Here is a 23,302-nt window from a genome sequence, read left to right on the forward strand (position 1 = left end):
TCAGATCTCAGGGTTCATTATTCCATCGTGTGATTTCTGCAGCCGTTTCTTCTTTTCTGACTGAACGAGTGGATCAGAAATATCTGGACGGTGGAGGTGTAGAACCTTCTAGACTCTGGTTACTGTACTGATCAGGATCGGCTGCAGCTGCTGGCTTCTCTGCGCCCGTATAAACAGACACGGTTAAACTGTCACATGATTCCGAGAGGAACCTCATCCGGATGTTCAGGGGTACACGTGATCAGAATTAGGGGCTAGTTATACGGGCACAGAGACGTCAGGAGCTGCATCGGCATGACAGAAAGTGGGATGAATATGGGAATTGGATATGACCAGATAGGGATAGAAAAAAAACAGGGTAGGGGTAGTTTTTCCTAAAGAATTAGATACCATCCCACAAGTTAGGAGCTTTGAAACGTTTTCCAGCCTGTAAACCGTGGTGCAGCGCCGTAGTTTCCTTCTCTGTGTGAGTCTGTGTGTGTGTGAAGCTTCTGTTTCAGTTCTAATGCAAAGAAGACCAGTGAGTTTAAAACTATGCTAAGCTAACACACATTTTGTTCTTCTTTTGTCTTATATGCCACTCAGGGGTTCACTGTGAGCGCCCCCTATTGGTGGGAGTCACTCACTACACCAGGAAACAATTACAGAACGGTTTTATTATAATTAATAATTGAATTTAAAATAAATCCCACACACACACACGTTCCCATAAACAACAGATTTATTATCCAACAGAAATAAAAGTTTAGAATCAGAATAAAATTGTGCCTGTCCGGGGGGGAGGGGAGGTTGTAAGTTAAGGCAGGTTGTTTCTTCACCAGAGGATTTTGTGCTACTGAGTTTCACCACGTTTATTCTCTTTATTATTTATTTTCTCCTCTTTTATCTTATTTATTTCTTTATTTGCGTCTCTCCCTCACTTTCCCATCGCCCATAGACAGTTATGGAAAGAAGCCACGCCCACACGTACACTCACATCCCACACACACACACACACACACACACATACGGTAAAGAAACACAACGCCACCGCTCCGAGAGGTCACGCTGCACCGCTCTGTCTGAACCCCTCTCAGATGGGCGAGTCCCCGAAGTGTTTGAGGCGGATCCGCTGGATGTAGCTGGCGTGGGCGGGGCTGTAGCGTCCGGGGCTGGTGTGATCCGGAGAGTGGGCGTGTCTGGCCGGACTGTAGCGGCTCGCCGGGGAGCCGGGGGTCAGAGGCTGGAGTCTGGAGAGGGTCTTTACCAGGGCCGGAGTCTGCCAGCTGGAACACACACACACACACACACACACACAAAATATTAGCTCAACACACACAATAACATACAAACACACACATAAACACACACACAAGCACACACATAATTTTAGCAACACACAAACACACACAAACACACACACACACACAATATTAGCTCAACACACACATACACACACACACATATACACACACATACACACACACATAATTTTAGCAACACACACATACACACACACACAATATTAGCTCAACACACACACACACACACACACACACACAAACAAACACACACACATATACACAATATTAGCTCAACACACATACACACACACACACAAACACACACACATACACAATATTAGCTCAACACACATACACACACACACACACATACACACATAATTTTAGCAACACACACACACAAACACACACATATACACACATACACACACACACACACACACACACACATACACACATATACACACACACACATATATATATATATACACACACACACACACACACACACATAATATTAGCTCAGCACACACAGGTAGACAATGTTTAACAGATTTGCTGCAGTGGGGTGTGTGGGGTGTGTGGGGGGGGTACGAACCTCTGCCTCTCAGCGCTGGAGTATGACTGGATCGTGCTCCTCCACCTATGAATGCTGGGAAATTTCAGAGCATCGATGTCGGCGTTCACCACGGCGGCGAAAACCTCATGGTCCAGTCTGGTGGGAGAGTCTCTGGGAAGGGAAGGGGGGGGGGGGGGGGGTGTCACAGGAGGAGGAGTTACAGCTCTGAGAAAGAGGATGACAACCACCACAAATATGTGGACGCCATATTCATAAACTATAGCATTACAGCTATAACAGTCCCGACTCTCCTGGAGAGGTTTTAACACAGAATCTGGTCTTTATTAATCTTACTTTGTGCACAGGACCTTCCCCAAACTGCTGCCTCCAAACCAAACTAAAATATCAGACGTGCGTCCACATACTTTTGGTCGCATGGTGTCATGATGTCGACTCACCCCTCAATGAACAGGCCTTTCCTGACTCTGGGGGGCGTGGTCATGATGAGGTCATTCGAATGCTCCATCGACCTATAGGAGCCGGAGGAGGAGCTGCAGGAGGAGGAGGAGCTTCCGTGATCCCACGACCTGGAGCGCGAGCAGGCGACCCGGGTCCCTGCGCCCGGCCCCCCCGGACTCTCCGGCGCCAGGAAGTACTCGTCCGAGCTGACGCTGGAGAGCTCCGCCCCCTCCCGCGGCTCCCGGGCCGGGTCGTCGTGCAGCGTCATGCGCTCGAACTCGGCCATCAGGTTGGAGACGGGCGACGGCGGCGGGCAGGAGGAGGGGGCGGGGCCGGGCGGCTCGATGACGGGCAGGATGTGGAAGCCACGCCCGCTCGGGTCCTCTTTGGCGCTGGTGAGCGCGGCGTTCTGCCGGTTCTTCATCTCCTCCAGGGAAATGTCCGTCTCGTCCAGGAACGCGCCCACCGACACCGAGTTACTGAACTTCCTGGGCTTACCTGCGGGGGAGGGCACAGCGCAGGCTAGTTAGCATTTTATCGCTATGCTACGTTTTAGCGTTCTCATTATTAACATTAAAGAAATTTAGATTCAAACCAGCCTGAAGCTAACTGTAGCGCTAACTACGCCCAGTGTGGAGCTTATTTATGTTTATTTTATGCTTTTATTCTCTTTTCCCTTCCAATTTAAACATATCCAATTCCCCACTGCAATGAAGACCTCCTCTGCAAAGAGCTGAGAGCTATAATGTGTACGGAAGAACACACTACACTCTCTGTACTCCTCCACCACTCCTACTGATACCACAACCAGCCAGTAGGTGGAGCTGTTTCAGCAGGGAAAGGTGGCCAATCATATTTTCTCTCTTTTTGTCTTAATTTAGTCATGCCCAGCTCCCTATGACACACACACTGGCTGAGGAGAGCCACTGACTGACATGAGTGATTTCACCAACCGCTTCTTCACATCAGCCAGAGACGCACCGAGTGCAGAGAGAACTTGACGCCGCACCTCCACCGGACAGCAGATCTCTCAGCCAATCAGAGAGCACGTATCAGCTGGACCGGCGCTGACCCTCCCTCAGACGTACCTGGAGACGGACTCCTGAACTTGCTGGCGCTCTCGTTCTCTGCGCCGCCGTTGTGAGCGCGCTCCTTCTTGCTCAGGAAGTCCTCCAGCCGCTGGAGACCGTCGGGCGACGCCAGGTCCACGAAGCTGTCCAGGAAGTCCCAGTACTCCGCCCAGGGGTGACCCAGCTCCCGCGCCAGGTCCCTGAGGGCACACGAGGGGCGTAAACACACGTAACATAGACGCTAACGTAAAGAGCGCCCAGTGCTACTGTAGTACCAAGCTAACTAAGTGAACAAGTGTTGCGCCGACCTGCCGACTCTCTCAGCGCCGCGGTCCGGGTCCGACTTCAGGATGTGGTGGAAATGCTCCGCCCGGTCTCTAGGGGGCGTCTTCCACACCCGCCTGAACTCGTCAGCCTGAGGGGGGAGAGACGGACACAGAACTGATTAAGGAGCTCGTTAAGCCTTAACTGATTGGTTAGGAGAGCAACACACAGATCAGGAAAAATTCTAAACATAAATGTGAGGTCATCAGTCCAGGACCTGTAGCTGAAACGACTCGTGATCAGACTCACTTTTGAGGGGCTCAGGGGTCCAGCGAAGGCCCTGACGGTCATCAGAGGGTCCCGGGGGCTCCTGGGTAATCGGGGTGAGAGGTTCTCTGCGGGTTCAGGAGACCACGTGGCTCCGATCACCGGCTGTGAGGAATTATCGGCCGCTCGCAGGAGGGGAACAAAACACCGGTCTGTAACCCAACCAGGACAAAACATCAGGATCAGAGAAACCAAACCTGAAAACTCATCAGTCAGTGATTGTTTACCTTCTAAATAGTCGCTGATCCTCCTCCGAACCTCCTGGGCTTTACTTTTATCCTTCATCCTGTCACAGATGATCTGGAGGAGAAACAGAAGCGTCTGATTGAACATACGGAGGTACACGCTACACTCTCTGTACTCCTCCACCACTCCTGCTGATACCCCAGCGGGCCCCTCCCTCCCTCAGACACGCCCGGCTGAGCCGCTTGTACTCACCTGGCAGGGTTTCTGCTCGTACTTGTTCCTGCAGTGCTTGTCGGTGTTGGGATGCGAACACAGAACGTTCACCACCTCGGCACAGCCGAACTTACAGGCGAAGTGCAGGGGCGCCTCGAAACCCTGAGCACGGGGAACACGGCACAGGGTATTAACATGTGTGTGAGTGCGTGTGTGTGTATCTGTGTGGTGTGTGTGTGGTGTGTGTGTGTGTATCTGTGTGTGTGTGCGTGTGTGTGTGTGTGGTGTCTGTAAGTGTGTGTGTGTGTAAGTGTGTGTGAGAGACTCACAGCTTTATCAGGAGTATTGAGGTACAGATCAGTGATATAGTGAATGCGCTGGTGCAGCATGCTCTCTGTATCGTCGGGGTACATGAGGCGCATGAAGTCGGGGTTCTCCAGCGTATCCAGCAGCAGCTGAGCCACGCCCGCCTGGTTCTCCTTCGCCGCTACGTGCATGACGTTATACCTGCAGCCCTCCTGCCACACACACACACACACATACACAGGTGAGGCGTGTACACACACACACACACGCTCTGGGGCCCCGGCGCAGTGGGCGTGGCTCTGTACCTGCAGGACGGTGGGGTTGTCCCCGGAGCCGATGAGGTAGCGAGGGTTACTCCACACCAGCTCGGTGAACGCCGCCTCATCACCGCGCTCCACACACGCGCGCAACCTCGCCGTCAGGTCCTGAACACGAGGACTCTTAAAACTGTTCGCCTTCTCACGGTTCATCATCCCGTCTGTCTCCATCACACACGAGCTGTCTGTACAACAGAGAGAGAGACAGGGGAGAAAGAGACGAGGAGAGAGAGACGGGGAGAGAGAGACGGGGAGAGAGAGACGGGGAGAGAGAGACGGGAAGAGAGAGACAAAAAGAGACACAGAGAGAGAGAGAGAGAGAAAGAGAAAGACAGACAGACAGAGAGAAAGAGAGACAGGGAGAGAGAGACAGACAGAGACACAAGGAGAGAGAGAGAGAGACAGAGAAGGACACACAGAAAGAGCGACAGACCGCGAAACGTAGACACAGAGACAGATGTAGTGAGACAAAGAGAAACAGAAAGAGACGTAGAGAGCCACAGACAGAGAGAGAGACAGACAGGTTAATATGAAGACAATAATAGACAGTACACGAGACGTCCCGTCTCACAGTGAGACCGGTCAGACGAGGTATGTGCAGACAGGAAGTGACTCTGACCTTTGGAGAAGCCGAGCGGAGGTTTAACGGGCGACACACAGGGGGCGCTCTTGCTGGGGGAGGGGTAATAATCACACAGACCCTTGGCGAACTTCTCGGCGTCCTCCCGGGTGGAGAAAGCTTTAAATCGGGCGCCCTTCATCATCTTCACCGCCTGCAGCGCCTCCTTCTTATCCGCGTACACGTGCGCCCGTTCTGCAGGGGGGGGCGACACCCCAAAAAAATTCAGGATTATAAACAATCATCTACAAACCCAATACCAAAAAAAGTTGGGACAGTGTTATGTCAGTCTTTGCATCTTTTAGTAATGTTGGACTGTAGATGGTGAAATCCCAAACATCATTCCTGAGCTGTAAGTGTTGAACCCCGACCTTCCTCGCTCCACAAACTTCCCTGCTGCTCCTGTCCCAATTATTTTTGGAATGTTTACCAGGCATTAAATTAAGGTGAAATATTAAATGCCTCTTAGTGTCCCAACACATTTGCTATTGGGTTTATAAAAAAACCCTGAACCCAGACAGTCGAGTCTCACCGTTCCTGGCCAGCACCTCCTCCCACAGCGGACACACGCCGTAATAGAACGAAGGCGAGACCTGCGCCGGTCGGTTGGGCGTCTGAGGCTCGGGCTGGGACGACGATCCGCTCCTCTCGCCCAGCGGCTCCTCCTCGGGAGGGTTGAGACCCATGTCGTAGCCCACGTCCCCCTCCTCGGCCGGGGCGGGGACCGAGGACGCGCTGGAGCCGCCGGATTCCGGGTTAGAGAGTCCGGCGTTTTCCACCAGGGTGCGGGCCAGCTTGCGCTCGAAGATGGCGCGGGTGGTGGCCGTGATGGGGCCGCACTTCATGTCGGCCTTGAGGATCTCCTCCCTCAGCTCGTCAGCGCTCAGAGACCTGAGGCGAGTCAGGACCGCCTCCATGGTGCCGGTGCCGCCGCCGCCGCCGCTGCTGCTGCTGCTGCACACAGAACAGAACGAATATCAAGCGTCCAGATATTTATGAGAGCACAGAGTGACCTGGGAATGGTTCTGAACCGGGGGCGTCCTGAACACGCTCTTATTTACATGTGCCAGCCTGTTTGGAAGCCGGCGGGTTTACGGGCCTTGCTCAAGGGCCCAATAGAGGCTGCTTGGTGACCAGAGCCATGTGTCTGCTGCAGTGCTTTATAGAGACAGTACCAGTATATAATAAATAGGGTCTGTATTGGCACCAGATGTGTTATAGGTTCAGGGCAGCAGGACTGGCACAGCCATGAGATCTGATCTGATAACGTGGTGCTGCTGTGCCCAATGTTATACCCAATATTACACCAGTGCTGGTACCAGTATCAGATCAGTACCAGCGGTCAGTTCCAGTATCAGATTAGATCCAACAGTCAGTACCTGTATCTGATTTGTTCCAGTGGGCACCACCAGTCCCAGTATGAGCTCAGTAGCAGGTCAGTCCCAGGTCAGTCCCAGGTCAGTACCAGGTGAGCTGTAGGTGGGGCGCAGCAGGACTGGCACACCCAGAAGGTTTCGATCCTCACAGGCAGCTTTGTGCTTTCTCAGGTCTGATAAAAGCGAATCTAACCCACACTACTCACCGCTAAACCCACCACCAGCTCTTGTGCCCGCTGTAGACCAGACACTGTTAGGAATCCCGGCTTGGCATCGTGAGGAACGAACACATGCGGTGCCAGTCAAACGGGCATTGTTTACAAGCGGCCATGGCTTACGCATGCGCACTGGAGAGCCCGGCCGCGCCGTCAGTGCGCATGCGTAAACTGTGAAGTTTGAACGTTAGTGGCGGTTACCCAGGATATAAACATATTAACATTTAAACACATAAAACATGTTAAATGGTAACAATGACACACTAATAAATAAATGCAAATCGGTTAAATAGCTGTCTTTCAAGTTGCAGCACACGGAAATGCCAAAAACAGGTTAAATCCACACATTAACGTGTTATAAACATCTCTTACCTGATAAATGTAAAGTCCTGTTCAGAGTTTTAACTCAGCATCATTATAATCATCATATTACATTAAAGTAGTTTCCATGGTGACCACATTGCTCAGCATTTCGTTTAAACCTGCACAACGGATCGACTCAGATGCTCCCACAGCCCCAGAATACAGAATTAACCCTCTATACTTAACAACTGACACTTTATAATCTTTATATTAAACACTGTGAGGAGTTTAATCCGGTTTAAATCAGCTCAGTGTAGTGACAGCGTGCAAACTTCTTCCTCTGCGTTCCAGCATCAGGATGTGTTGTAGAAACAGCGCCGCCAGCGCTCACACAGCGTTACTACACCACACACCACACCGCACTGTACACGCTACAGAGGAAATAAAAACAGCTCTTTAACTCATCTGTTCATCTAAAACAGCTCTAACAGCTCTAATAAAGAAAACAGGGCGTTTAATTAGAGGTTAACAATCACAACAACATTCCTGCACCACAACAACACACACTAGCATGTCATTAGCATGTTATTAACGTGTTAGTATCACTGCAGCACTAAGAACAAATCAGCACCCAAACATCATCCAGTCAGCGTTTTGGTCCTAAAGTTCCTTAAGATTGATGAACATGTACAAAGTGTACAGAGCAAGAGATGACCTTCAGTCAGTAGTTGTATACCCTCAAAGCTTATTTGTATGGTAGGTGTACGCTTCCTAATAAAGTGCTCCTGTTTGACCAGTGACCACATTTTAATGTGACCTCGCCTTCAATCCTACAGTGGAAGGATTATATGTCATTATAAGTATTACAGGACCAACAAATAAACAAATAAATTAATATTAAACCTGTTTTACGGGGTATTAAGAATGAAAAGAACAAACGTCCAGATTCAAGTCAGATTTTTCAGCCTCAAAGTTTATTTGATCGTTTTGTTTTCCAGGAGGTATCAACTCCAAGACTGTGGGTATCCAGTGTTGTGTCTAAAGGATCCACACCACAGACTTTTCTGTCCACACTTTTCTCTCCAACATGCTAAAATAAAAACAGTTGTTGATTTGCTGCACGAGAGTACGACAGAGCCAAAATATTTTTTAGTACTTAGTTATTTTAATTCCACCTCATTATATCAGAACCACCTGAGATTCCTGTACTTAAGAGTGAAATTGACACCAAAATCAACCACCTCTGCCCTGCTGTATAGTTTAGCACGTCTGTGCATTAGGGTTTGATTTCAATGAACTGAACTTCATGCAAACAAGTGTTTTTATCCATTTTATCCTGGTCAGGAAGCTCCACAGTCTGGTATCTTTATTTAAGGCTCTACGTGCTTGGAGGAGGCGCTAATATGAGCTCTTGTGCTCTCTTCGACTCCCGGTCACAGACAGCTGTGGCACTGCTGAAGTCTCGGGTTGTGAAAGCTATTTTGGTTTCTGCACGATGAGAGCCTGCAGTTTTTCTACATCAGTAAATCATTTAAACTTCTACAGAACCGAGGAATAAAGAGTCAGGATTCAGTCTGAGCGTTTGCAAATATATTGGGACCGGGTCTTATTTGCAGTCATACAGAGGTGAGGTTTAAAAAGAAAACAGAACAAAAAGAACATGGCAGGTCTGCAGATGCATCATCATCATCATATACACATCAGTTATAGCAAAGATCCATACAAACAGTAACAGTACAGAAAAGTGCAGAAACACAAACAAGCCCAACCAGAACGAACCCACAGTTCAATTTCAGCAGCAAAATCACCTGCATCATTATAATTATTATTTATATTATTTTATTATTATTACATCCTGAATTATTGCATGTTGGATATCTGAGTGTCCACACGTCCGTGGCGGATCAGTCCAGGAACTCACACCAATAATGAAACATGCATGAATATTTCTGCTCATTTAGATTAGCGGTTTATATATCAGGACCTGAAAGCTTTTTATTAATGACAGGAGAGCAGCTTTAAATCAGGCGTGTGCTTCCATTAGATCACACTGTGTCATAATAATCATAATGACATTATTATAAACTCCATCAGCGTCAGGTGGGATTAATAATAATAACAGTGATACAAAATCCATTCAGTAACAGACGACAGATTCTGTGGAGCCGTCAGGCCGGTATCAGACTGCACCACAGCCATCCGTGGCAGGGAGTCAGTGAGGCTCCACTTTATGTCTCGGAAGCACAAGTCCATGTGTGAGAATGGAACTGAAGGTGATACTCAGCACACGCCTGATTTAAAGAGACGTGGAGGTTTAAGATATGACGACACACGTCCGTATTTTAACAGCCAGGATCATTTACATATAAACAACTCAGAATAAAATCTCTTCTCTGGTGCAAACGCCATCATGAACAGCAAAGAAACCAAAAACAGAAATAAGTTCAACAATATTTTACATCTTTTCTGTCAGTTGTGCAACATCAGGTCATTACATTTCATTTACATTATAAATACAGTTATACACACACACACACACACACACACACACGGAGGTGCACACCGTCACACACTCAAACACTTGTTTACCTATAGAACAGTATAGAGAGTAGCCCTAAAAACAACGCCTTTTACCCACACTGACCCTCGTCCAGACCCCCCACACAGACGTGCACAGAGCTCCAGAATCAGGACCAGAGCAGCGCTTCAGTCAGGAGATCTGAACCTTGTTCCCTTTAAATAAATCCCTCGTTCCGTCCACCAGGACCAGTTACACCAGTTACACCAGTTACACCAGTTTCCATTCAGACTCAGATTTATATGATTTACTTGAGTGATGTTTTTAAAACGCAAAAATAAAATTAACGGAAGAAAAACCTCCAGTTACACCAGAGTCACATATTCTCTCTGTGAGGGGAAATAGAATAAAATAGAACTCAATAGAACAGAGTAGAATTAAAGGGCTGTAACTGTCATGTATAAATATATGAACATGCTTAGTAGGATAAAACCGTTTTTGTTTGGAAGCTGGGGGTCACTGTACAGCACCCCTAACCCTCGCTCAAGGGCCCAACACTGGCTACAAGGCAGAGACGGGATCCGAACCCACAATGTTCCGATTGACAGCCAAAAGCTCCATCTACTAGGCTTCCAGAGCTTTAAAAGGAACTGAAGACATTGTTTCTGCTGCTGCAACACTGACACCTACTGTCCGGTCTGATACGTGCGGCTGAGTGGAACCTGAGGGGTGCACATCCAAAATCTGGACCTCCTCTAGGGTTCCGGAACACTCCGGTACCGCCGATTTGGACCTTTTTTGGGGTTTTGGGGGGGATATAAAAGCTGCAGAAATATTAATACATTTATGGGAAGGTGCTCTTAAGATGGAACCGATGCTCTTAAGGTGGAATGGTAAAGATGGTGATGAGATTACAGTGTGGTTGGGTCATTTACAGCAGCTCAGGATGTGAGCATGTGAGCAAAAGTATTGGGACGAGCACTGACGGGGTGATAATCGTTGTTTTTGTACTACAGTAACCATGACAACGCAGTGATGTCTGTAGGAAGGAGCGTACAGACAGAGCGAAGCGTCACACCCTAACAATCCTGGTCCTGACCGCAGTGAATCTGACCGAACGCCGGCCGCCCCACGCCTGCCAGATTTTTGGCGAGTTCTAGCCCAACAACCATCATAAATAAAACAAACAAACAAATAAAGATGGGACGCGACCAAATATGGGCGTCAGATAGCAAAGCAAAATAAAACCGTCCTTAAAAGTCACACACACACTCATGATGACGCCAGCTCTTTCACTTCTGCCTCCTCGTCCTCTTTGGATGAGCTCCTGTTGTCGTGGATACCCAGCCTCTGAAGCTCCTCCTCCGCCGAGACCCAGGTCGTCACCGTGACCGTGTGCTCCTCCATCTGCTTCTGAAGACTGTCCATCTCCTGCCTGCACACGGGGGGACGAGACACAGCACGGCGGGGTATCAGTCTTAATCCTGAGAATCACTCCTGATGTGTGTGTGTGTGTGTGTGTGTGTGTGTAGTTTGTGTGTGTGATGTGTGTGTGTGTGACGTACTTCAGCTGCCGTAAGCAGTTGTGCAGGTTGTTGAGTGTGTGTGTGTGTGTGTGTGTGTGTGTGTGTGTGTGACGTACTTCAGCTGCCGTAAGCAGTTGTGCAGGTTGTTGAGCGGTTCCTTGTTGACGGAGGTGGAGGGTTTCAGCAGCTCGTCCAATAGGGACGCGGGGACCGGACAGTCTGGGATCTTGACCGGGGTCAAAGGGGCGGAGTCAGACCTCACCTCCATCCTCTGCGGCAGAACAGAACACATGACTCTGATACTCAGTGGACTGGAAACCAGTGCAGCCTGGTCACTGCACCTCTCACTCAGCACTAGGTGGCGCTCTCACTCACCTTGCGTGTGCGCGTGTGTTTGAGCTCCTGCTTGAGCTGGGTGTTCTGCTGCAGCAGGTTCTTCATGCTGGTCCTCAGCTCGCCCACTTTGGCCTGCAGGACGAACTTGTCCTTCCTGGTGCTGGTCAGATCCTCCTGCACCATCTCCAGCTCCACCCGGACCCTCTGCACGCGCACACACACACACACACACACACACCGTACAGTCAGAACAACTCCTAAACTACACCTCCTACTTTCATTTCCTACTCCCACCACATCCACACTGGCTAAGGAGAGCTACAGACTAGCACCCGGACATGTAAAAAGGTAGAGATTGCAAATGAATTATCATCAGTGTGTGTGTGTGTGAGAGTGTTACCTGCAGCGTCTCCTGTACAGTGTCCAGCTCTTTTTGGTTGGAGATCTCTGAGAGTTCCACCTGGTGGCGCTGTGCATCAAGCTCACGCTGCTTCTGCTCCACCTCCCACTTCAGATCCTCCACCTGCACACACACACACACACACACACACATCAAATCCATACAGCAGCATCAATCACAGCGAGTCGTGTGTACGTGTGTGTGTGAGTGAGTGAGTGAGTGTGTGTGTGTGTGTGTGTGTGTGTGTGTGTGTGTGTGTGTGTGTGTGTGTGTACCTCCTGGTTGATGAGTGGTTGTTTGTTGAGCTCGTCGTCCAGCTGTTTCTGCAGGATCTGCAGCTGTGTGTGAGCCTCGGCCAGCTCCGACTCGAATCGGGACACCTCCTGTGAGCGCTGAGCGTCCTGAGCTCTGAGGAGAGAGCACACGGTCATCAACCCACCAACAACAATCAGATCATCCGTGTGTGTGTGTGTGTGTGTGAGGGATCTATCAGGGATCTCAGTGGGTGGTCCTAATGTTTTGGCTCATGTGTGAGAACCTACAACCACCCAGCTTCAGGTTTCCAGCATCGGTAGGTGTGGAGGTGACTGATATATCACTGTAGGCTGCAGTGTGGAGCTGATCTCCACTACACCTACTGGAAGGAGCTGGAGGTGTGACCTACTCGAGTCTGCTGGCGTGTTCCTGCAGGGTTCTCAGCAGCTCCTCTTTGGTCTGCAGCTCCTTCCTGATCTCGCTCAGCTCCAGCACGGCCGCGCGGTAATGCCGCCGGTTATGAGCCGCCTCCAGCTTAGCCTCGGCGACCTGGCGCACACACACACACACACACGGTCATACACACATGGAGGTTCCTGCTCCGCCAGGTCAGACGGGACACTGAAGCTACCTGCTCGGTCAGCTCCTTGACTTTGATCTTCTCCTTCTCCAGAGCGTCCTGCAGAGTCCGGACCAGGTTCCTCATCTGCTGATCTTCCTCCTCCTTCCTCTTCAGCACCGCCTGGACCTGAGAGCACAGATCACACAGCACGGCATGAGAGGAACCATCACGTCACGCAGCTCCACCTGGAACATCATCGCCACCAGACTCGAGAAGGACTCACCTGCAGGTTGAGCTGGACCAGGTCGGCCTCTCGTTTGGCCAGGGCGGCCTCCAGGACGTTGGCGTGCTCCCGCAGTGCATTGTGGGACTGCCCGAGCCCGGCCAGCTTGCCCTTCTCGTGCTCGAGCTCCAGCGCCAGCTTCTTGTTGGCGTCCTCCAGGCGGCGGATGCGTTTCTTGAAGTTTCGCGCCTCCTGCAGCTGAGACGGAGGAACCAAACACGTAGGGTTAATACAATCTGCTCCCGAGGAGCCGGGCGTGGTTCAGGAGAGAGCGGGAGGTCCTCTCACCTCGTCCTCTAGCTCCAGGACCTTCTCCTGGTACTCCTCCAGCTCAGTGCTGGTCAGGCTGATCACCTCCTGCAGCTCCTTCTCCAGCAGAGACTTACTGCTCAGCACCGAGTCCAGCTCCGCCTGCAGGGAGTCCACCTTCACCTGAGCGCACACACACACACACACACAATGTTCAACCCCCCCGACTCAGACCACCCAGCCCCTGTCACGCCTACTATACAACAGTATACGGATATTAAGCTCAATAAACTCCTCTGGGATCAACTGGAATGTTAAGGTGTTTTGATCAAGTGGGCCCAAATCCCAACAGACACACTCCAAATTCTGTTAAAAGCAGTTCTCGCAATATTTAACTCCATATTAATGCTCAGGCGTCCAGATACTTTTGATCACATAGCAACATGATTTGTGTGGTTTGGTTCATTTGGATTTTGTCTGCAGGGTAAAACGGTACAAAACTCCTGACCCTGGTGCTCCGGGGTTTACCTGCAGCGCCTGGTCGTTGCCCCCCTGGTCCACCTGCGCCCGGAGCCTGACCAGCTCGGCCTCGGCCGTCTCCTTCTCCCCGAGAGCCTCCTGCAGGCGTCGGCTCAGGATGCTGACGGCGTTCTCGTAGGCCTTGTGCTTCACCTTCAGCTCCTTCTGAGCGCTGGTCAGGTCCGTCCCAAACCTCTTCATCCTCACCTTCTGCTCCGTGATGGCCCTGAGACGACAGAGGGGGGCGCCGGAGAGCGCGGTTAGCATGGTGTCGCCGAGAGAACCCCCCCCCCCAACACACACACGACCCAAAATCCTGCACCCCCCATCCCCAAACCAAACGGACCAGACTCACGTCTTAGCCTCGTTCTGCATCTCCTCCACCTTCTTCCTCAGAACCTGGTTCTCCTCACTCACCACAGCCAACTGGTTCTGATCAAACTGTACGGACTGGATCACACACACACACACACACATTAGACTTGGATTAACCAGGTTTTTGGGGTTTTGTTTGGGGTGGGGGGGTCTGTACCTGCAGCTGGGTGTCGAGCTGGTCTCTCTCGCTCTGCACCTCCTGCAGATGTTCCTCCAGGCTGCTCATCTGCTCCTGCACTCTCTGCACCTCCCGCAGGAGGCGCTCCTGTTCCTGCCGGGAGCTAATTTTCTCCTGGTCCAGCCGCTGCACCTCCTCCTTCAGCTCCTTCACCTCGGACAGCAGGCGCTTCTTGGAGGCCTTCAGCTCGGAGATCAGCTGCTCCTTGGAGGCCGCGTCCCTCCTGTACGCCTCCACCATCACCTGCGGGGACAGGACCGGGCGGGGCACACATCCGTTAGCCTGAGGTGCACCGGGGCGGTACCAGATCTCCGTGAGGTGAGGTGAGACCCACCTTCTGCTGACTGAACTGCTCCTTCAGCTTCTGAGCCTGCTTCTTCAGGGAGACGTTCTCCTGCTGCAGCGACTCGATCTGAGGAGAACACCAGACGTTTCCATCATCCACACCAGGAACGTTCCTCACCTGAGATCTGACCAGCTCTAGATGCCTCCCAGCACTCACCTGTGTGGTCTTCACCTGCACGTCCTGCCTGAGCTGCTGGAGAGCCTCGGACGAGTCCAGCACCTCCTGCCCGAGTCTCTCCGCCCCGTCGCCCAGCTGGCTCCGTTCCTCTCGCGCCGCCCGCAGCGCCACCTCCAGGACGATCTTCTGCTCGCGCAGGAGGCGCAGCTCCTCGTCCCGGGCGGAGGAGTCGGACTGCAGCTCGTCCAGCTCGGTCTGCAGCTGCTCGTGACGAGCCTCCATCAGCTGCAGCGCCTGATCTTTACTCTGGAGGGCGTCCTGCGTCTCCGTCAGCTTCTTCATCAGCTCCACGTGCTCACGCTGGAACTCGGAGAGCTGAGCATCCTTCTGACCCAACATCACCCTCACCTGCACCAGGACATCAGCTCAGTGAACAGGTGTGTACAGGTGTGTGTGCTGTGTGCAGGTGGGTACATGTGGGTGTGAATGTGTGTACAGATGTGTGTGCAGATATGTACAGGTGTGTAGGTGTGTATAGGTGTGTGTGTACAGGTTTGAATGCAGGTGTGTGTGCAGATGTGTGAAGGTGTGTGAACAGGTGTGTGCAGATGTGTACAGGTGTGTATGTACAGGTGTGTGCAGATGTGTGTACAGGTGTGTGTGTACAGGTGTGTATGTACAGGTTTGAATGCAGGTGTGAGTGCAGATGTGTGTACAGGTGAGTGTACAGATGTGTGTTTAGGTGTGTATACAGGTGTGTGTGTGCAGGTGTGTACAGATGTGTGTTTAGGTGTGTATACAGGTGTGTGTGTGCAGGTGTGTGTATACAGGTGTGTGTATACAGGTGTGTGTGTGCAGGTGTGTGTATACAGGTGTGTGTGTGCAGGTGTGTACAGATGTGTGTTTAGGTGTGTATACAGGTGTGTGTGTGCAGGTGTGTGTGCGCGTGCGTACATGTGGTGTGTGTACAGGTGTGTGTACAGGTTTGTATGTACAGGTTTGAATGCAGGTGTGTGTGCAGGTGTGTGTACAGATGTGTGCACCTGTTCCAGCTCTCTCTCCAGGGCTGCAGCTCTGTTGGCAGCTTTGAGCAGCTGCTCTCTCTCCTCCTCAAACTCCTCCAGCTTCTGCTGCAGGTCCTTCTCCACCAGGGTCTTGGCATCGTGGATCTGGTGGATGGTCGCTTCCTGGGACAGCATGTCCACCTGGAGGGGCGGGGTTAACACAGGGGGCGGGGTTCATGAGCAACAAACACACGGCGAGGACATGAGCTCAACATCTGGGGAAAGTCCTGAATAAGGTCTGGCTGCTCCCACAAACGTCCCGGAACCCATCAGGTGGATTAGGACGGAGCCTCTACACACCTGAGATGCTATGTAGCGCTGACACACACTAAAGGACATGTGCTGCGTCCCAAATCACATCCTATGTGCTACTAGTGTTACACAATTCAGACGTACTGAGCACAGTAGGTCCTGACCTATAGGACCAAGGATCAGACACACACACACACCTCGATGCTCTGCAGCTGGACGGCGATGCGTTCCTTCTCCTTGATGGAGCGGTGCTTGTTCTCGGTCAGCTGGTGGGACAGACTGACGTTCTCCATCTTCAGGTTCTCCAGCACGTCGTTCTGGGTCATGTGACCCGCCTGAAAGAAAAAGAGCCAATGGGGTTTTAAACCGCGGCCGCACTCCAGGAGCTCGGGTCAGGGGCGGCGGCGTGGGGCGCTAACGTACCTGCATGGTGGCCATCTGACTCTGCAGCCGGACCCGGGCCTCCTGCGCCACGCCCAGCTGCTGCTGGTACCAGGTGCGCAGCTGCTGCAGCGACTGCACCTCCGCCTGCGACGTCTGCAGCCGCGAGTTCAGGGCGCCGCGCTCCGTCTCCGTCTGCTGCAGCTGAGAGTGCAGACGGCTCAACTGCTGCCGCAACTCGCTCACTGACACACACACACACACACACACACACACACACACACGATTCAGTTACGTGTTCCAGCTGTTGGGGTCCTTTGTGGTGTTTGTATACTTCCGTCCTCCTCCTCACCTGTGCTGTCCCTGGAGCTCAGACCCTGCTGCATCTCCTCCACCCTTCCCATGAGCCTCTGGTACTGCTGCTCGGCCAGCTGCAGGTCTTTGGAGAGCGACTCCAGGCCGGCGTCCTTCTCCTCCAGCTGAGCCCTGAGCTCGGCCACGCCCCGCTCCAGGCCGCTCCGCTCCGAGCGCAGGGACGACACCTCCGAGGTCAGGGAGGCCTGGCGCTCCGCACCCAGCCGGGTCTCCTCGCACTGGGCCCGCAGACGGGCGTCCAGCACCGCCAGCTCCGCCTGCAGCTCCGTCTTCTCCTTCAGGGCCTGCGGGGGGCAGCGTGCGATCACAACCGGGTCAGACGGGAACACAGGGTTGCCAGACGTTCGGGTTTCACCTCGCGTCCGTGATGAAACTAGAAGTGTCCGGGCGTGGCTCTCACCTGATTGGCCTCGGAGGACAGAGACTCCAGCTGGCCCTCCAACCTCATCTTGTCCTTCAGAACCTGCAGCAGCTCGTCGTGGGTCCCCATCACCGAGCTTCCATACGAGACCCTGTGGGAACACGTCAGAACACCAGGTTTGGGTTTTTTTAAGTACTGAAGCTACAAGGCTGATGCATCATGGTACAGCAAGCACATGAACAGCACACGAGAGCCAAAATCAGCTGCAGGACGACCCGAAAGCAGCGGGAACAGCAGCTACACAGAGAACAAACGTCTCAGTGACCAATCGCATGTTTGTGATTTTCATTTCAGTACTGAAGCTACAGGGCTGGTGCATCGTGCTGAAGCTCAACGAGCCTCCTGAAGTTCTCACACCAATGAAATATAAGCTGCAGGATGACCAGAAAGCAGCAGGAGCAGCAGAGAACAACCGTCTCAATCTAAAATCATCGCCCAGGATTTTGACCAATCGGACAGAACAAGAACAGAATCTTGGGTAATAATTTGACTGTCTGGGCGGCTCATGCGCACAACCCCAGGAACACTGAACCCACAGTGAAGTACGGTGGTGGGAGCATCACATGGAGCTGCTTCACTGTAAACACAATGCAAGAACATCTGAGCTACTCTGGACTGAGGAACTGAATCAGTTCCATCACAGGAACCCTGGTGAGCAGGATGCTGCAGAAAGCTACAGTAGATGATTGTAGATGACGTACGTGCTGGAGAAGCTGTCCCGCCGGCTGCGTGGTTCACTCTCCAGCTCCTCGTTGGCCGCCTGCATCAGAGCCGCGCCTTCTTTCTCCAGCTCCAGCTCCTCATTGGCTGCTTGCAGCACCTCCCTCAGAGAGGGGTAGCGCCCCACGAGGGCGTACTCTGCTGGAGCCCCGCCGGCCGACCCTGCGTCCGGACCGTTCCCCTCACCCTCCGCGCCGATGACGCTGGTTTCCGACAGCATGGAGACCGTAGAGACGGAGCTCGGGCTTCCCTCCGAGACCCCGCCCACACACACGCCCCCCGACGATGACGCCGATGATGTCGTCTGGTCACCCGGCACGTCCGGGGTTCTGTAGTCGGCCAGCGAGTGGATCCTCCCGGGTTTGGGTGTTTTGGGCTTCCGGTCCTTGGCGGGGGGGATGCCCAGGCTGCCCAGTTTGGGTCCGCGGGGAACGCTGGTGCGCAGGAAGGAGTACTCGGTCGTCATGGCGACGGTGGAGGCCCGGGGCAGCACGTCCGGGTGCAGCATGAGCTCCGGGTCCAGGGTGCTGCTGGGGCGAGACCTGGGGGAGGAACGATGGGACTGGAGGAGGAGAGAGAGAGAGAGAGAGAGAGAGAGAGAGAACGGGAGAACATGTTAAAGTGCTAAAGGGTTAGGGTTCACTCATACTGACACCACAGGGCCGAAAGTATGTGGACGCCATGAACACAAGCACTGGAGAGGTGTAAAGCACAACACCACTAAACTGTTCTTATCTGCTCTGTTCTGATCAGTTCTGTTCTGTTCTTATCAGTTCTGCTCTTATCAGTTCTGAGCTGTTCTTATTGGTTCTGTTCTTATCTGTTCTGATCAGTGTTCTTATCAGTTCTGTTCTTATCTGTTCTTTTCTTATCAGTGATGTTCTTATCAGTTATGTTCTTATCAGTTCTGTTCTGAGCTGTTCTTATCAGTGTTCTTATCAGTTCTGTTATGTTCTTATCAGTTCTGTTCTGAGCTGTTCTTATCAGTGATGTTCTTATCAGTTCTGAGCTGTTCTTATCAGTGATGTTCTTATCAGTTCTGAGCTGTTCTTATCAGTGATGTTCTTATCAGTTCTGTTCTTTTCTTATCAGTTCTGTTCTGATCAGTTCTGTTCTTATCAGTGTTCTTATCTGTTCTTTTCTTATCAGTGTTCTTATCAGTTCTGTTCTTATCTGTTCTTTTCTTATCTGTTCTTTTCTTATCAGTGATGTTCTTATCAGTTATGTTCTGAGCTGTTCTTATCAGTGTTCTTATCAGTTCTTTTATGTTCTTATCAGTTCTGTTCTGAGCTGTTCTTATCAGTTCTGTTCTTATCAGTTCTGTTCTGTTCTTATCAGTTTTGTTCTGATCAGTTCTGAGCTGTTCTGACTTGATGGGAGTGGTCTTTTTCCACATGTATCTTGGTGTATATATGGGCGTGGCTCACTCTCTCTTGATGTCTCTGGACGCGGTACTGCTTGAGCTGCTCCTCCAGGCGCCGCCGGGCGTCCAGACGGATCTTCTCCTCGTTCTCCATCTCCAGAGAGGGCTCGAGCGCTGCAACACACACACACACACACACACACACACACACACACACACACACACACACACACGAGAACATCAAGAACGTCTCCAGAACCAGCACAGCCACATGAGAACATCAAAGCAGTCGGTTCTCCTCCACCATCCAGCTCTCAGGAGAAGCGTGTCCTGGTGAGAGATGTTGGTGACCTTCAGGAGACCTTCAGGTTAGTTTGGAACATGCAGGCTGGTCAGAGGAGAGGAGGAGCAGCTTCATCCTGAGCTTCTGTTAGTGACTCCATGCATGGAGGAGCTCAGGTGAGAAGAAGCTCCATCAACCATCACCTGCTTCCTCAAGCACAACCTCACCAGCGCTGAGAGACAGACGTGCTGGACATGAGACACACACTGCTTCAGTTTAGTCATTTCCAATTCCCTGTTTAATCCACTACTTGTGTGGTGCCTCAACCGGACAGCAGGAGGCGCTGTTCAGCAGCAGTAAGGAGGAACCTGGTCCCACCAGCCGAAACGTTAGTGTGTTTTCTTCCCATTTAGTCATCGCTGATTCCCACATTTCCATAGAAACCAGGCGTGCTCAGAAGCTACGTTACGTCATGTCCAGCACATCTCAGGAGCACCAACACCAACCATCAGAAGCAGCACTCGAGCTCAGAGGAGCGTCAGGAGATCAGAGCAGCCAGAGGGGTGAGACTCGGGGGGAGGGTACAGGGGGGTACGGGGGGGGGGGTGCAGGGGGAGTTTGGGGCAGTAGGGCGCCGTGAGCTTACACATTTCGGTCTCCTGCATTGGGATACTGAGTCTGAGCGACTGTAAGGCCGAGCCCTCGGGCTTCTCTAGGCCGTCAGTGAACGATTCCACACCTGGAGCAGGAGAGGAGCTGCTGTGTCCCGCCTCACACCCAGGAGATCCGTTCTGCAGCGGCCCCGCCCCGACGTGACCTGGAGGAGGAGAAAGAGGAGGAGGAGGAGAGGTTCATCAGAGGCCACGTTCATCATTCAGCTCTGTGACTCCTGGAGCCGTTCTATCTGTTCTAAACTCTTCTGAGATGATCTGTTTTAAACTGTTCTGTTCTGTTGAGATGTTCTGTTATGTTCTGAGACGTTCTAAGCTGTTCTGTTCAGTTCTAAAAAGGTTCTGACCTGTTCTGTTGTTCTGAGCTCCTCTGTTCTGTTCTGGACTGATCTGTTCTGTTAAGACTCGGTCTGGATTTCTGAGGGCTGTGTATGTGGCACCATTAATATTACTACAGTGAACAGTAGGTCTGATCAGTGCATGATCACTGCAGCTGACAGGAAGTGGTTTGGTACACGAGCAGGAAATCACATGTGTGAAAACATCATCCAGAATTGCTGTTAGAGGTAGAAGAGTGCAGCTAAACCCCCCAGAGAGGGAGAGCTTAAACATCCCTGAGTCCACCACAGACCTCAATCATTTACTGACCAATGATGGACACCATGTCTGTACAGCAGCCTGGACCTCGTCACTCACCGTTAGGGAATTTCCCAGCATCCCGAGCGTCTCTGAGCTCTCCCGGTTTTACAGCGAGTGTTTGGGCGTCTGCGTCCGGCCGCTGGGCCGCGCTGGTCTCCGCTGGTACCGCGTCTGTGTTTCCATTTTCCATCTTTATACGGCTTTGTTAGATTCCTCTCGGACTCCCATGGACAGGAGCGACGTCTCGACCGCGCCTCTCTCACCGCATGTCTGCTGGGGGCGCAGGTACCGAATCAGTCCATCCACCTGAGGAGAGGAGAGGAGAGAAGGTCATGTTCAGCAGCTTCATTCGTTCATTCAGCAGCTCGGGTTCATCCTGAGTTCCAGCTCAGACTGGAGGAACCAGACCAGCAGCTACTGCTGGAGATGCCGGAGGAACCTCCTCCTCCTCCTAATCCAACCACAGCCTGTCACTTTCATACCCACATGTGAGGAGCCGACTGCATCCTCAGAGCTCACGTTCCAGTGGTGAGGCAACTAACAGAGTTCTAATTACAGCAAATAGTGTGTGCTAAACTGCAGAGCATCCATCATCACAAGTGGAAAATGATTTTATTATTATATAAGTACACAGTGCATGTGAAACCAAGTGGAAGAGTGGTCGTTATTAAGAGCCCTAGAGGTAGCTGGAATATATTAAAAGTTTAATAGTGTAAAGTCACAACATCTGGACCCCTGAGCAATAAAATACATAGTTCTAATCAAATCCAGACACATTTATGTTTGAATGAAGCTAAATGAGATTTTGACCCACAATGCTCAGCTGTAAAATAAATAAACATTTACAAACATAAGTTGGGTCAAAAATATATGGACAGCAGCTTAAATGATTGACGTGGTGGCGCAGAAAGTTCATGCCATTTAACATCATGGCCTCTTAATGTGTCATTACTGATTATGATCAATTCCAGCTGCTGATTTCTCTGTGCCCATATAAGCTGGGTTCATTTAACTGCATTGCAGCCATAAAATTACATGGAACAGTTGTCATTTTGGCAAGGACAGGAAGAAAAAAAAGCCAAACCCGAAGCTGTCACCTCAAGGTAAAATGAGATTACATAGAAAATTAGATGCTGTTGGAACAGTTGTCCACAGTCGAGCGAGCTTCACACTGTCATGAGCAGCACTGTACCGCTGGACTGGAGTTCACTGTTGATTTGTTATGCGTTTGTGTTTTATTTCCAGCCTTGACAGAGACCACTGTTCCACCCTCTGTGTATTCATGCACCACTGGAACACAGAACAGATGATTTGGGATGTGAGCTTCCCTCTGAGGTCTGTGCAGAGCTTCCTACACTTTGTTGATGTGATTATCACGATCTCGATTAATTACTCAACACTTAAAGAATGCAGCTCTGGTTAGCTGTTAGCTTAGCTGCCGGGATAAATTTGTCCAGGAATTTTAATCTGTTGCTAAAATGAGCTATTTTAGCAGCCGAGCTAATGCGGGTTTATATTCTATAAACGATTTACACACATTTATGTCACTATAACAGATAATTGTATGAAAAATGATCATCGGCACGGAATAAACTACAGAACTGTACAACACGAGGGCTGTATCCCAAATATCCTCCTTCCTCCCTACATTCCAACCAAACATCCTACAGCGCATGCTCACTACCGAGTGCACTACTGTGTCAGTGCGGAAACGTTTAGGGCAGAACCAGCACAGTTAGCATTAGCTTGTTAGCATTAAACTCCCACAGAACAGCTCATCATAACAACAACTTAAACCGAACCCTCAGCGCTCCCCGTGCTGCTTCAGAACATTTAATACTCCCGAATAAAATATTTAGGTTTTAATGAGTAAATAAAACAAAAATAACAGAAATAAAAGCATAAAAAACAAACCTGAGCGCCGATTCTCCTCCCTGCTTCAGCTACGTGGCTGTTTAGATTCCGTCACACT

The 23,302-nt window shown here is 51.2% G+C and overlaps 2 protein-coding genes across 5 annotated transcripts; both read right to left on the bottom strand.

Annotated features, from left to right (window-relative positions):
- Positions 1 to 703: 703 nt before the first annotated feature.
- Positions 704 to 7,649, bottom strand: ankle2 (ankyrin repeat and LEM domain containing 2). 3 transcript variants are annotated; one of them, XM_063018114.1, is made up of 13 exons: positions 7,567 to 7,649; positions 6,136 to 6,557; positions 5,604 to 5,798; positions 4,973 to 5,169; positions 4,691 to 4,879; positions 4,401 to 4,523; positions 4,190 to 4,262; positions 3,945 to 4,114; positions 3,680 to 3,786; positions 3,390 to 3,571; positions 2,301 to 2,799; positions 1,882 to 2,013; positions 704 to 1,265 (listed from the first exon to the last, which is right to left on the bottom strand). In XM_063018114.1, exons 2-13 carry the CDS (start codon positions 6,518 to 6,520, stop codon positions 1,073 to 1,075), a joined length of 2,445 nt encoding a protein of 814 aa, XP_062874184.1. In that variant the 5' UTR covers positions 6,521 to 6,557; positions 7,567 to 7,649; the 3' UTR covers positions 704 to 1,072. The 3 variants fall into 3 exon arrangements, with proteins under 3 accessions (XP_062874184.1, XP_062874185.1, XP_062874183.1); XM_063018115.1 differs by having other exon boundaries at positions 6,136 to 6,554; positions 7,567 to 7,578; XM_063018113.1 differs by lacking the exon at positions 7,567 to 7,649 and adding an exon at positions 7,186 to 7,290.
- Positions 7,650 to 9,072: 1,423 nt separating this feature from the next.
- golga3 (golgin A3) lies at positions 9,073 to 23,301 on the bottom strand. 2 transcript variants are annotated; one of them, XM_063017591.1, is made up of 24 exons: positions 23,245 to 23,301; positions 21,388 to 21,636; positions 20,760 to 20,837; positions 19,802 to 19,911; positions 18,356 to 18,936; positions 17,634 to 17,745; positions 17,211 to 17,517; positions 16,901 to 17,103; positions 16,675 to 16,812; positions 16,205 to 16,366; positions 15,201 to 15,569; positions 15,033 to 15,110; positions 14,678 to 14,941; positions 14,501 to 14,595; positions 14,155 to 14,371; positions 13,666 to 13,809; positions 13,378 to 13,575; positions 13,164 to 13,280; positions 12,942 to 13,081; positions 12,553 to 12,685; positions 12,278 to 12,400; positions 11,917 to 12,081; positions 11,658 to 11,812; positions 9,073 to 11,450 (listed from the first exon to the last, which is right to left on the bottom strand). In XM_063017591.1, the coding sequence occupies exons 2-24, from the start codon at positions 21,518 to 21,520 to the stop codon at positions 11,288 to 11,290; spliced, it is 4,185 nt and encodes a 1,394-aa protein (XP_062873661.1). In that variant the 5' UTR covers positions 21,521 to 21,636; positions 23,245 to 23,301; the 3' UTR covers positions 9,073 to 11,287. The 2 variants fall into 2 exon arrangements, with proteins under 2 accessions (XP_062873661.1, XP_062873660.1); XM_063017590.1 differs by having other exon boundaries at positions 20,667 to 20,837.
- Between the last annotated feature and the right edge of the window lies 1 nt (position 23,302).

The sequence above is a fragment of the Trichomycterus rosablanca genome, chromosome 21 (assembly GCF_030014385.1).
Source record: "Trichomycterus rosablanca isolate fTriRos1 chromosome 21, fTriRos1.hap1, whole genome shotgun sequence".
Taxonomy (NCBI): domain Eukaryota; kingdom Metazoa; phylum Chordata; class Actinopteri; order Siluriformes; family Trichomycteridae; genus Trichomycterus; species Trichomycterus rosablanca.